This window comes from Leiobunum rupestre, chromosome 8 (genome assembly GCF_980474605.1).
Source record: "Leiobunum rupestre chromosome 8, qqLeiRupe1.1.hap1, whole genome shotgun sequence".
Lineage (NCBI taxonomy): Eukaryota > Metazoa > Arthropoda > Arachnida > Opiliones > Sclerosomatidae > Leiobunum > Leiobunum rupestre.
In genome coordinates, this window is record NC_143391.1 from 32,975,628 (window position 1) to 32,990,588 (window position 14,961).

A 14,961-nucleotide genomic window follows, 5' to 3' on the forward strand; every position below is an offset into this window, starting at 1 on the left:
TTTTAAACGTCGCGCTATTTGGTCAAATTATTTGGTAATTTTCGAAATTCGATCCGACAGATATGGTTCCGATTTGGGTACATTTGTTCGAATTTCATTCGTCAGAACGGTGGTACAAATGTCCGAATGATCATTTGTCCGAATGCCGGAAAACAGGATCGTATGTCCGAAAACGTATTTCATTAGCCCGAAACATTTATCACAACTTTTGTTGGTGATTTAGTCGTTCAATTTATGTTAACTTTCCTGGCGTATTTCATTTGTTCGAATAATCGTTTGTCCGTTTTTTCGAACATTAGGAATTGGTTGTTTTTTTTTTAAATATTGTTAATGTAAGAAAATAGTAACATTAACGTGAGCCTAACCTAACCTAACCTAAAATATCCACAACATTCAACGGAAATCCCACTTACTATATCGGCCAAAAAACACAGCAATAAGAAATACTAATTTAGCGACAGAATTCGGACAAGTGATGCTACCGATTCGGACGAATGAAACAAACAAGTTGTCTAATTTGAACAATTGAAACATTTTTTATTTCGGCGGTTCGGACGAATGAAATTCGAACATTTGTTCCACCGTTCGGACGATTGAAATTCGAACAAATGTACCTGCCCCATGGTTCCCAAAAACCGACGTATTTGTTTTTCGCCAAATATCTAAAATAAAAACTATTCGCACCGCCCTACTAGATGAAGAGAAAAGACTGTTCTTACTCCACGCGAGCAGACGACACTAAAATTATAGAGCAGACGACACTAAAATTATAGTAAAGAACAGCCTTGGAAATAACGGTGGTCAGGTGGTCAAAGACCAGTTAATTAATTGCTCAGACCAGTTTATTTATTAAAAATTTGGGGGGTCACTGGTCACCGTGTCCAGTTTATTAATTCGAAATAATAACAAAAGAACAGAAGGTGACCAGTTTAATAATTAAAAATAATAGGAGAGGATCTTTTAATTCAAGGTTTATATCAATTTTGATTTCCCTATTCACTGGATTTCTATGTACAGCGACTCCGATTACTACCGCCGCGGCCGCACGCCAAGGTTTTATGTAGAGTCCCTTCGCTCGCATCCCTCAAACGAGTGGAACTGTCTAACCCCCCTCCGGCCTCAAACCCTCAATCCTCCCCAAGTACGGTAGGCTACCCTGGCTACGCGGTAACGGACCGGGGACTCTGGAGTTACGGGGCCTAGAGAGAGAGAGCTAATACGGTAAATTTCAAGGGTCTTCTAGGCTATGGTAGAAGTCTTAGGTGAGATAGTACTATATTGTACTATTCTTGTGGTACTCATAAAATAAAGTTAACTATTTTGAATACGTGTAAAGTTAATGTTACCAACATAATCTAACTTCTAAACATGTAATATAGGTTTTTTTAGGCTTATAAATGACATTAGAACATTTTATATGAGACCAATTAAATAATTCATAACCTAGGGGGTCACTGGTCATAAGGACCAGTTTAATAATTCATATGCTAGGGGGTCACTGGTCAGAAGGACCAGTTTAAAAAAAAACCTTATCCCTCTCTCCCCTTCCACCCCACTAAGCTGGTAAAATTAGCCCTTCCCAATATAGTTTCATTCTCGACCGCATAGCAGCGCTGGCTCCGAGATTTGTTTTAAATTTTTAATTTTTGCTAGGATCAAAGAGACAAGTTTTGACATCACGTTTTCTAGACAAAGATTCCACCTTGAAAGGGCTTATTTGACTACTTAGAGGTATCATAAACTTATTCCGTTACATATCTAGTTTTCGACGACCACGGATAGTTTTTGGTATACAAGCGCGCTAGCTAATAACTAAATTTTCTCCAAAATATAAGCCCTGGACGTACAATTTAATATTTTATCGATTTACTATTACGGTTTCAAAGCTCAAATTACGAAAAGGTGACGAAAATTTACTACAATTATTTTCAAACATATACGAAAGAAACTAAATTTACTTTATTTTTCAAATTATCCTCAAAAATATCTTTAAATCTAAAATACCTGATCCTTTATAGGTCCCAACTTAGCCTCCTCCCTTAAATTTGCCTTTAAACTGCTTCACAGTGTTTCAAAGAGCTCAAATTTTTGGCAAAAATTAAAAAAATGACCTGTTACAAATAATATAAACATTTTTATAATTAGGAAATAATGGAGAGTGAAGCAGCACCAAAAGTTTTTAGCTGTGACCACAGCGGTGATGTTACTTTCCCTGAAGGAGCACAGGGATTTTGTTGGTGTCATTCGATAGATCTTATTGTTAGTGAATTTAGAACGTGGAAAAAAATTCACAGTCATACGTTATTTCAAACAACAGTTACAACTAGTTTAAGGGTTGGAAAAAGCCATGCTATTCCGAACGACGTGTGTAGATAACTATAATTTTTTTCAACGATTATTGGTAAACGTTACAATTAGTTTATTTAATATTTTTTTTTAAGTTTCCCTTTGCAAACTTTGGAGAAAATGAGATTTAAAAATTTAAAAAATAATAACAAAATTTGGGTAGTAATAATTGTAGCAGAATAGATCTACCTTTGCGCACTTGATAAAACTAATTTGCACGCATAATTATATTAGAAACAATATTAACTCAATCCAGTTTGTACCAGTAATCGCTAGAGTACATTTGAAAGATTTAATTCTCAGATAAATACTGAGGGGCTGATAACTCCCCGCCATAGGTGTAAAAACTTGTAGCTTTGACTGTACTAAAGTGATTACGTAACTTATCAATCTATCCGATTTTGTTTTAAAAAATGCGTTTATATTGGAGAGCGTGGTGCCATCTATTAATGGCAAAGGAAGCTAAAATTCAAAATAGCCAAATGATAACGTCGTCAGAGAGCCATTGTAGAGTATTATAATTAGACTTTTACTTTATTTAGTGGACTTTACCCTAAATTATGTATCCCGTGTAAAAACGAATGTTTAAAATTACTTTAATAATTTAGGTAATTGGCCAGTTTACAAACGATCCAATATGTAGTGCAAAAACGGCGACTAGTTCCCAGAATTAATTTTAACTGTCACATCTATCACGCTAAAAGGTTTTAGGCCAAAGTGTTGGGAAGGGAAAGAGCTCGAACCGTGCGCTGGACGCGTGTGGTATGTAACGCTCCCAGGCGACGTTATAGCCTCAAGCGTCGGGACGAAAGCGGTCGTGGTAGGATAGCGGCCCCTTGCCCTTTGACTTAACCGACCGAAGCTCGTCAAGTGCATATTTTTGTGGGTTATTAATGTGCAAACGGATTTATCTCCGCTCTCTTTTAAAAAAAAGTCTTTATTTAAAAAGATAATATACGTTTAAAAATATTGAAACCTTTTTCCGAAAAAAATTACTTTTAATTTCCATCTGTAAATTAGTTTAACCCAATTTATTAAACATTTCTTTCATTGCCGGCTAATACAATTTATAGCCAAATATAAGGGCTATAATTCCCTCATGACTTGGCCCTTAACCACATATTGTAACTTTCGCATAAAATATCAATAAAAAAATTGAAAATTGATATGGCGTTTTTAGCCTAGCTTTTCGATAATATTCTCCAAATTTGAAAACCCTACTTTCTCCAAAGGTTGCGAAGGGAAGCTTTAAAAAAATTATTAAGAGGACTAATTGTAACGTTTAATAATAATCGTTGGAAAAATATAGTTTTCGGAATAAATCGCGTGTTAACATGCTCCAAAATGGCTTTTTCCAACACTTAAACTAGTTGTAACTTTGGTTTGAAATAACGTATGACTGTGAATTTTTTCCCATGTTCTAAATTTGCTAAGATCTATCGAATGACACCAACAAAATCCCTGTGCTCTTTCAGGGAAAGTAACTTCACCGCTAGGGGTCACAGCTAAAATATTTTGGTGCTGCTTCACTCTCCATTATTTCCTTATTATAAAAATGTTTATATTATTTGTAACGGACAATTTTTTAATTTTGGCCAAAATTTGGGCTCTTTGAAACGCTGTATGCTTTGTTAAAACATTTTTGTTTTAATAATAATTATGTTTTAATAACTTCAACGAATTCTTTATGCAAGACTCCTAACAATTTGAGCAGGAATTCTCTAACAAGCGCTCGCTATCTAAAGCCATATCATGGAGCGGCCAATTTTAGAAGTGTTGATATTCCACAACAAAAACCAGCGGTTCTATTCCCTTAAAGGAAATAAGGTTATTAGAATTTTGCAAGCCTTTCAACGCGAACTTCAGAACCCTTTAACAAAGCTATCAAGACGTCAGCAAAACTTTGTGGAATTCTTTGCGTTCCAGTTTGTAATGTCCGGGAACTCTAACGTAAAGTAAAATCGATTCTCACTGTCACGCTGCTTTCGCCATCTATTTACTATTTTTGTTTTGAAATTGCTCTAAAAAATAAACACCCCACTTTTCTATTAGTCATTTTCCATGTTTTAATTTTAAACTAAAATGATCTAAATATTTTTTAACTATCAAACAGAGAGCGCCGTAATCTTGCGATGCTAAATTATCGATTTTATTTAATTTAGTTACGCCATCTGCCAGTGAACTAAATATTAAGCTAAAATTATACCAAAGCACACCAACGTAATTCTATCTCAATTTTCATATTGTTGATTTTTCAAGCTTATAAATTATTTTAAATTTAAAGCGCTCATACTAGAGCGTTGAAAGAAATGTATCATGTTTTATTTATATTTATACGGAACTCCACAGAACGCGGCAAATTATTCAACGGTACTCGACATCATAGAAAACTATTCTACGGATAATGAAAAGGAGGATGAAAATGTACGGGAAAATGAGTCGTTTGACAAAGCATTTTATCGATTAGTCAAACGTTTTCTCTCTTTTCTGACTCGCCGCGTTAGGGGCTTCGGTGTCGAGCGCCCTCGCGCGCCGAGAAGCCGAACATTTGGTGGCTTCCGCGCGTGGCCTCCGCAGTCTCCGTCGACGATCCCGACATTAAGCTCCTCGAACGGCGCGGCCCTTCGTTGCAGGGGCCATTTTCCCATATGGAGAGATCAGCCCATCGCGAATAAACAACGCCGATAAACTAATACCAGCGACCACTGAACCACCCAGAGTAAGTCTTCCAAATATAGTAAATACGATCCTTTTTCTATTTGTTCCATTCCCGTTGTTGCGGCTTTAAAGGTTAGACCAATTAGAGGAGATTTGTACCAGGCTACTTTGTAAACAACGGTGTAATAGGCCCTATTAGTTCACGTCCATTAGCTTGATGAACCTCGTATTGTTACGACAACGATTCTAAGGTCAAATAGAAATCCATAGGTCTTCTCTTCTTGGACTTAGAAGGATTCCAGTGTGGTTAAAGTTGCTCTACGATACTTAAGGTAAAAATGCGACATATGGTAGCGTATTTACAACGTTTCAATCATGGTTTAGATCGCGTATTAAAAATTCGCCTAAATTTTATATCGCAACGTAAGTAATAGAGTGTGGTATTTTTGACTTTATCAGGGCTAGATAATTAGATAAGTATAACGCGTTCGCTCCGTAATTAGGATAATTATATTTGACAGAACATCTGGTAACCGTAATGCGGAGCTGTTTTTTTATCATCACGTAATGTGGTACGCGCATTGTGAATTTATGATGGTAAATTAGCGAAACAGCACGTGCTAGATCGAGGCAGAAATATCGAAATGAATCCAGTGGGGAATCATGGACGGTTTTCGACGCATGCTGTTGCTATAGTGACGATTTTTGCGTAGGACAGCCGCCGTTGAGGACGCCAGCGTATACCTAACGGACGCCGCCGGTTTTTTTCTCCTATCTGACAGATCTTATCAAATTTTTATGGCAAACATTCGTGTACGTGTAGAAGTCAACGTGCCTTACGATGACAAAATAACGCCGGGTTATTAAGAGCGCTTAAGTCGCTAATTGAGTGATAACGAAAAAAAAACTAATCGCAATATATCGATTTTTGTGAACTGATTTTCCTTTCTTCCTTGATTTTGTTCCTAAATACAGCGAGTAAAAACGATATAAAATGATAAATTTATTAAAATGTTGCCTTTGATCGATTGTGAAAGTTTCCGTTGTACTTAGAACGGAATTGAATGTTTTATTTTTCATATATGTAGGCGCATTTTGATCGTCTCGGAAGAAAGGCAAAATGAAAACAACGCACGCTGCGGATGCTTTCGATATTTCTCGGGGAGGAAGACATTCGGTCAATTCTTTGACGAAATTAAATTGTTTCGCCGGAGCAATACGTTCCTGAAATATCCTCAATATCAATCCCACTTCCTATAGGAAAAGGAAAGGTCAATAGTCTGATTTTTAAACGGAAACGGACTCGCCAATGTCTTCGTACAAGGACCCTTTGGAGCTGGACGGCTTGGACGACGAGGAAGACCTGACTGATGACGAAGTTTTTACCAGGAGCGGTCGTAACGGGGGTGCCTTCGACGAAAACGGGGTCAATAAACCTCTGATGGCACCTCGCAATCGGTCGCACAAGGGTAGCAACGACCTTCTACACACTAAAGTCCGGAAAGTCCCCGCCTTCAGAGTCATATGGGGACCGTTAATGTACACTCTCATTGCTTTAGGATCTATTTTAGGTAAATATCCTCTCGTACAAATTACCTTTAAACAGGAATGTCGGAATAGTAGGTTAATTTGATTTGAGATTTCTAAAAAAGTGAAGTTCAGCTTTCATTGGAAACTACGTTAATGTAGTGTGGTGTGGTTACCACTTTTGCCTCGCAGCGAGAAAAGGTCGTGTTCGATCCCAGTTTGTGGAACTGGGTTAAAACTAGGAATAACTGCTTCCGCGTTTAGTTTACAAAATCCCCTTCGGTTTCCATAAACCCTGTTGAAGTTAACGGTAATAGTAATTGTAGGAAGATGTTGGTTCGTGTCCCACGAAGGGCTTGTCACCACCCTCCTACGCATTGTAATATGAACCCCTGGAATAATAGCATTAAAGGTCACTCGCTGGTGGTGCCTAGGATATTATTCTATCTGCTACTGTTTATTACCAAAAATATGATCGCAGATTGACAGCGAAAGATGGCAAATTGCGGAAGTTGAATAAAATGCCTTTTAGGTTGGCCACTTGGTAATCGATTTTATCTACTCACGAAACCGTAAGGCGTGTCAATAACGCGCTAGTCACGACATTGGACTATTAAAATAAATCGCTTGGCATGAAAGGTAAACTGCTCAAGTTGAGAAATACGATACAGTAATAGCCTTATTTTGTCTTTACCTAGAGTGGCTTTTACTAAATATTTCGACGTTACCAATATTTATCTTTCAGGTATAATCGCGCTGGTGATCTTAGTAATAAACACCTTCATAGACCGATTTCAGTATAAAAAATCTCCATTACACATAAACCACGGTTCCTCCCCCGGGTCGAGTGGGTCGCCGGCGAAAGACCCCGGTCCTTGCACCAACCTGAGCGTGGAAGGCGTCTGGGCTCAAACCTTCCCAATGCTGACCACGGAGTCGGCCATTCGAATGGTGGATGTCAATAAAGACGGTACGGACGACGTACTAATGGGATTCGGCACAGGTAATTTGGGCCGACAGACAGACGTTTCTGGCTCATTTTATAATTTCTCAACCCTTTTTCTCACTTCTCGCTCAATATTCATTTCTTTCGGCGTGTTTTGTCCGATATCAAAGGAGCCGACGCGTTCCAGTATCCCCTGACGGTATGCGAGGTGTACTTCGCGGGAGCTCGCGAATGCGGGGGCGGAATATTCGCCCTGGATGGCAGAACTGGTCTGGAACTCTGGAGGCGATATACCGCTCACGAAATCTTCGCCATCAATTGTAACGTTGACCTCGATGGGGATTCCATTCAAGACTGCATCGGTGGTGGCAGAATGGCAGTAGGTATTCCACTGGGTTGTACGGTACATTGTGTGACAATATCGGGAGATATCCAAGGTAGAGTCAGGCTTAGCGTGGTTAACGAATATTAAACAGTAACGAGGTTACGAGCGCCAATATGGATAGCCCCGTGCGTGGTTAGGTTAACGAAGTACCTTAACTTTTTACACACAATCCGTAGGGGATTTGTGTGTATTAGTATGGTGTCCACCGCCTGTGTTCACACGATTTCTGGCGGTACGTTAGAGGTACCATGACGCATGATACGTCAATCAATTGGAAATATCGTGCCCTCGTTAGCATGGTTAACATTTAAGAGATCGGGGCCCCGGAAGTGGGGCATTTGCACATTTTAGTGATTTTTGGCGATTTTCGCCTTAATATGTAGATACTTTTTTTTTAAATTAAGAGCGACTTGGTTGAATATTATATTTTTAGGTAGTACTGATCATTTCTGAACTAAATTTTCGGTTGCACTAATAATTTTAATTTTAAGTGATATTTCTGGCCAATCCGCGGGACCCCGCAACCCGCTTACGCACTATTGTAGTATTTGAATTTCGTGCCAATGGATACAGGCGCCATCTAACTCGTTCGCGTTTCGCTACCTTATTTCCAAAACCAGGTAACTCGATAAATTATTTTTCGATAAAATTCGTCTCGAGTTTATTAAGTTAATGTACAAGATGATTGGAAATTCGTTCAAATTTAAATTTAATACTTGAAATATAGTTAATACATCGGCGGATTGTGTGTACTTATATGTCCGTGGCATCTTCTTACTCTTGAGACCTGAAGCTATAGCCTTACCAAGAAAGGTTGGCTGGGTGGCTGGTTCTTGTTCATTTCTTCAAGGCTCACTAAAAACCGCGTCTAAGTTATTAGCAGAATTTGATAATTGTTTAGGTAGTTTTTGGTCAGTCTGTGGTATTCGATATCACGATATCCGAAACGCCGAACCCTTATAGTCATTTAGCTGTTCTGTTCTACCCATTTATTATCTTTTTAACGCACAATTTTAAAATACTAAACTGTTAAAGATCTGGGCGCTATCTATATTTAATGAAGAATACTAACTAAATATATATTTAATTTAATTTCTTAAAAAATATTTTGTTACAGATTGGAGCGGCATCTATATTTAGTGAATAATGTTATTTTAATTATTATTGCACTTTATTTTTTTAATTTCTTTATAAAAACACGGTTTATATACCAATAAGTTCACTTTTCATACAGCACCATTTACATCCATCCATCCATCCGTCACTTGAAGAGGCCTATCAATTTATGGACTGCGCAATTTTTTAGCACTTTATTTAAACCTATTTTTATTAAAAATATAATGCTAAAATTCTTTTGGAATATAAACCAACCACTCAAATGAGTAATTTTCCTAGAACCACTTTACCATCTAGACGTAATTATAGCGTTCTTAACCTCTCCCGCGTCAGGTGGCAGTAGATTTAATTTGTCTAAAAGTAGCACGAAATATAAATTTGTTACTTGACCAAGTAAAGACATTCACGTATTCAAATATCTTTTCCGAATCTGACATTCACGTATTCAAATACCTTCTTTGTATCTGACAGGGTCTCCTGGCTGTTAGTGGGGTTGATGGTCACATCATTTGGAGATTCGCCGACGAAAATGTCATTGTTAATACGTCCAACTTTTACACGCCTTTGTTTGTTCGTGACGTGGATCACGACAATGTACCTGATATCGTCGTCATTCACGGCGGAGACCCCATGAAGGAACCTGGCAGCCTCACCAGACTCGTCGGCAGAGTCATCGTCTTGAGCGCACGCACCGGAAGCGTCATCAAATGGGTTGAAGTTCCTGATAAACGCGAAAGCTACTATTCGCCCCAACTTCTGATCCACCCAGACGGTAAACACCCTTTAAATTTTGGAAATAATAGTATATAATAATTTCAATGGGTCATTTTGAACAATTTAGGATCTGAAATTATACTATTCGGCACTGGAGGAGAGACGCATGGTGGATCTTTGTGGTGTATATCCATGTACGATTTACTGATGGGCCACGTACAAAAGGTAAGATAGTGAGACGCTTCTTTTTTTTCGTGTTATAAACGTCAAATTTGTTTTAGGCCAGAGCTATTTATCAGGATAGCATCAAGGGGGTCATGACACCGCCAGTATTAGTAGACATTACCGGAGATGGAGTATCTGATATCATTATGGCAATGTTCAACTCCACCGTATTTGCATTCAACGGTTTGACGTTCGAGCAATTGTGGTATACCAAGTTTCCGTCCTCGGAAACTTACAGGTTCGTTCTTCTTCACTTTATCTTTTCGCAAGTACTTACTCCGAAAAAATAATTGTTTTTCGTAGCACCCCCGGAGTTGGATTCTTCAACAATGATTCTATACCGGATTTTATAGTGAACTATCAAACGGGTCCAGGTTTTCCAATCTACTATTACACGCAGACGACGGTTCTGGACGGACTAAGCGGGGTTCCTTTGATGGACCAACCCATCCGAATGGTCGTTGGCACGCAGTCGTCTCCGCTCGTAGTCAGTGCCGAAGGCTATGGAAATGACATCTTCCTTTACTGGGTCGCCGACTGTCACGGTGACTATACGGACAAGGAACTCGAGTTTGATTTCCTTCAAGGTTCGTTGTATTTTTCTTTCGTCGATTTATTTAAACATCGATTCAATTTTTAAACGCGTACGTGCAGGTACGACGGTTCACGCTTTGTCCAGGTCTGATTTCTGTAAACTTCGATTTAAAGAAGCGCTTTTCACTAGAATGTACGCCATGTCGCAATTTTCGGATGGTCCTGGAATTGTAGTGTACGATTCTGGTAAGTTACTTATTGAACCCACAATCTCGGCGGGTAATAATTTGAGTCTTTTCCGAAATTCCAGACTCGAAAAAAGATCAGGAATTTGGCAAACAGCTAAATTACACCGCCATAGGACTGAAATTCGTCGAAGATCATCCAGAGTATCAACCAAACTATAATTACTACCTCGAGCAGCGGCGAGAGATCCTGAACGACGATGACAATTACTACAAATCGGAAGAGACATCCAACCAACAATACAACCCGCAGCAGGCCAAACCGCGCAGACGTCCATACGCCGACGACCATTCTATCCGCGGTGGAATGAGTCGATATCCCAGTAACGTAGAGTCCAGATACCAAAACCTGAATTCGGACAGACTGAGTGGAGATGAAAACAACGGATATTACAGCGACAGCTCGTCTAAATTGTCGTCTTCGGACGATTACGGATATCCTTTCCAGGATGACAGCAGATACGAATTACCCCCCGATCAAATTGGGTCCCGAACGTGGCTGAACCCGGGAGATATGTCCAATCCTTACCCATCCTCTTATAGGGGTAGGAGACCGGAATACGAACGCCTGTCTGTGCCGAGGAAATATGGGAGGCGCGCGCACTCGAAGATGTGGAAGAAAAGAGACACCAACCACTCCAGTCAAAGTTCGCTTGATTTTCTTATATTTACCCATTCTTTTTTATGATTAATAAATCTTTATTTTGGTAGAAGAAAAACGTCACGTCAACAAGAAAGTGAAAAGGCACGTTGGCACCCACGATGGCGGAGGGATTCAGAGGACTATTTCAACAGGTAAAATCAGTAATCCATACTTCTACTTGGAATGCTTATCGCGGCAGATTTTCGTCTCGATGTGGCTGACGGTTTTTTTATGTCACTATGTTAACTTAAAGGGGAATGGCCAAGCTTTTCCAAATATCGGCTTATTTTCATATCAAAAGATCAACAAGACGTTCAATATACTAACACGTATCTTATTTTGTCTGGAAAAAATAGTTTTTGGCCTAAAACGTTGAAACGCAAAATAACGCCCAGTATTTGGGTTTGAATTTTCACGGCCATCTTAATTAAGGAGTATCGCCAGCGCCAGCAGCACCTTAGTGGGGGATTTGCGAACTATCCTAACTTTTAAAATCACGCAATTGACGGATTTTGAAATGACGTTTTAGCGCGCGACACTACAGAAACATGTATTGGGCACACAGCCTTCTTTGCGTGCTTTTTTGACCATAACATGTAGAGGTATTTTCACGCGCAAAATGAATTTTAAAAACTGTCAATTTAGGCAAGGAGGATAGGAAGGGAGGCGAAGTAGGAGCGATGAACGCGCGAGCATCCTTGTAAGAAGCTTAGCGCGCGCTCGGCGGGAAAATTTCGGAAAAATGGCGGCAACACGTAGTGTAGCGGCCGCAATCTTGCCGCCATTTTTCCGAAATTTTCCCGCCGAGCGCGCGCTAAGCTTCTTACAAGGATGCTGGCGCGTTCATCCCTCCTACTTCGACTCCCTTCCTATCCTCCTTGATTTAGGCTTAGGTCTCGTATAACTGGAACGCGCCGCGCGTGCAAAATAAAATTTTCGCGTCTTCAGCAGCGCGCGCTTTTATGTTGCTTTTCTGTCTCACCGATTTCTCACCAGGTGTCGCAGCGGACGCGCGCTTTTCAATATTTTATTAAAATTTAACCACTTAATATTTTTTATGCGGTTTTCACCATAAATTTTAGTTTTTAGCGGTTAAAGCTTGACCGTTCCCCTTTAACAAACAATAACGTGAGAGGAGAGCGCGCGCAAAGGGGATTTTTTATCTCTTAAGCGGGGCCAAAGCCGTGAGACTGATCTTACCATACGCGATACGGCCGTATAAGCATTCCAAGTAGAGGTATGGATTCCTGGTAAAATCCGTCGACTTTTAAATGTTGACGTCAAGGTATTGATGGAGTTTATTGAAATTAGGTGCTTTATCACCGCCGACTGGCTCTGAGATGAACAGCGTTCGCAGTATAGACGTCATTTACGCAACATTCTGGTTTTATCCTGCCGAAACGCAGTTGCTTTTTCCGGAGGACACTCGCTGTATTCAAAGAAGATTGTTAGACCAAAAAGAAAGGTTCCAAAAAGGTATTGTTTTCGTCGCAGTCAGAGGTTATAGAGGTGAAATTACAAGTTGCGGTATAAGCGCGCTATTCTGTAGGTAGAGATTGGCGTTTGAATAAGAAATTATCCAATTATTTATTTTTATTCATAACCGCAAATTATCCGAAAAAAATACGAAAAAAACCGAATATTTTTGCATGTTAAATCGTTGTTTATTCGTATAAAATGTTCATAAATAAACAGTTAACCAAACTTTTTATTGTTAATCGAAATTTTGCCGGTTAATTTGTTCGTTCCGCCGACCTCTATCTGAAGGCATTAGTTTCCAACTCCAACTGAGACAATCAGGAAATTTGGAGTATGACCATTTCAACGGATATAGTTGTAAATTTAGTTTGATGCGCACGTATCGTTAGACTAATCACCGGTGTGTCTGATTTGGGCTAATATTCCGTTCCCCAAGCGCAATCTGTCTGATTTGGGCTTTGATTCAGTTGTCTTCATTTGATTTGTAGGTCCGTACGAAGGAATGGATAACGACGCCTTCGAGGAGACAGTAACGATCGAATGTTTGAAAAAATCGGGCCATTACTCGGAGAAGACATTCCAAGAAATGCCCCAATACAACCCGTTCGACCGGCAAATGGGTCAAATGACCGTCTATCGAACGAGACTTACTTGCGTGTGTGACGAAGATAAGAATCGTCAGAACCAGTGCCCCCGTTTCCTACCTTTTGAGCAGCAAGGCTGGACTGCTTACATGGGCAACCGGGGCAATTGCCTTTTTAGCCCAAGACCCAACAAACAATAAGAAGTTCCCCGTCTTTCCTCCGTTTTGTACGTGCCACAGTTCCACACCGAATTTGTTAAAAAAAACCTTCTTATGTAAAAAGATAATGTAAATGTGTTCATATAATCGTGTTGTTCCCTTTTAAAATGCCAAGGGTTATTTGTTCGTATAAATGAGATATTCTATTAAACCAGTTACTCGCACCATCCCCCCCCCCCCCCCGCATTTCAATTCGAAGATTTTCTATGGTATAAATAATGACCACTCAAGTGTCATGGTTGTTTCTCTTAGACTTGATGGCGCGGTTCTACTCTCCGAAACTGATTTAAAACGCTCCTGGAACTCTAAAGATTGTCGTCCGCTTAAAAGTGGTTCGGCTGCGTTTCGAGAGATGGCGCTTGAAGGAATCGTCGTATTCTTATTGACCAAAAACCAAAGGGTTTTTCCCACAATGGAAAATCGGTATTGATGGTGGTGCCAGGTTGTGTTCCCCATTTGAAATATTTAAAGAGTTATAATCGAAGAGGCTAGAATTTATACCAGTCTTTGCGAGATTAGTGTTTGAAAGAGTTAAATTATTATTTGAAGCGAATCTAAACGCTGCCAAAATGTTTATATATATATACACATATAACATAAAACTGGAAAATATATATACGTATGTTTACCATGAAATATATTATGCAAAATAGAACAATACATCAGTTATAATTTTGTAAGTATTGTAATATACGTGTGAAAGATTTAAAACTAAGTTTGAACTGGATAAAAGGTTCAAGATTCTTTGACGAGCATATAGATAGGCCAATTTGACTGCCAAATATTTAAATTCAAGTATGTGACAGTTCGGTTTATGGTATACGCATCCCAGAACGCCAGTTTGTATACTTCTCTTAAATGAAGGTGAAAAATAAACATATTAAGTATTTTAAAAGTCTCCAAATAAAGAATGTCGACGTTTTAAGCTAAACACGTCATGTGACGTGGCCGTGAAAATACTACGTTAAAAATTATTTAAATTTTGTTCCGAAACGTCAGAATCGATATATCAATCTCTCAATGACCATGGGAAAAAGCGACATCTCGACACATTCTTGTTTATAGCTATTTTTCTCAATAGTACAATGTATCCTTGGTAGAAACATATTCTTTTAGATATTTTAAATACTACATAATTCTATTTTATCGAAATTTAAATGGCTGTAACTAGGTAATATAAAGTCACCGGGAGATAGCGTTTCGTACGCTGTTTCCAATAGCAACGGTGTCTGAAATCGATAGTGGGTACCTCGAAGATCTGCAGACACGACATTAACTGGTCAGTTGACTTTTTTATCAGTCGGATATTACGAGGCAGACAGAGCAAATACCCGGCGTTTT

At 39.1% G+C, this 14,961-nt stretch overlaps 1 protein-coding gene across 1 annotated transcript; it reads left to right on the plus strand.

Annotated features, from left to right (window-relative positions):
• The first annotated feature begins 4,937 nt into the window (after nt 1–4,937).
• LOC149933240 (uncharacterized) lies at nt 4,938–14,478 on the plus strand. The gene is made up of 13 exons (XM_090155368.1): nt 4,938–5,065; nt 6,093–6,575; nt 7,277–7,534; nt 7,648–7,856; nt 9,450–9,750; nt 9,820–9,917; nt 9,974–10,155; nt 10,221–10,504; nt 10,572–10,697; nt 10,762–11,343; nt 11,408–11,491; nt 12,651–12,815; nt 13,307–14,478. The coding sequence occupies exons 2-13, from the start codon at nt 6,314–6,316 to the stop codon at nt 13,600–13,602; spliced, it is 2,847 nt and encodes a 948-aa protein (XP_090011494.1). The 5' UTR covers nt 4,938–5,065; nt 6,093–6,313; the 3' UTR covers nt 13,603–14,478.
• The last annotated feature ends 483 nt before the right edge of the window (nt 14,479–14,961 follow it).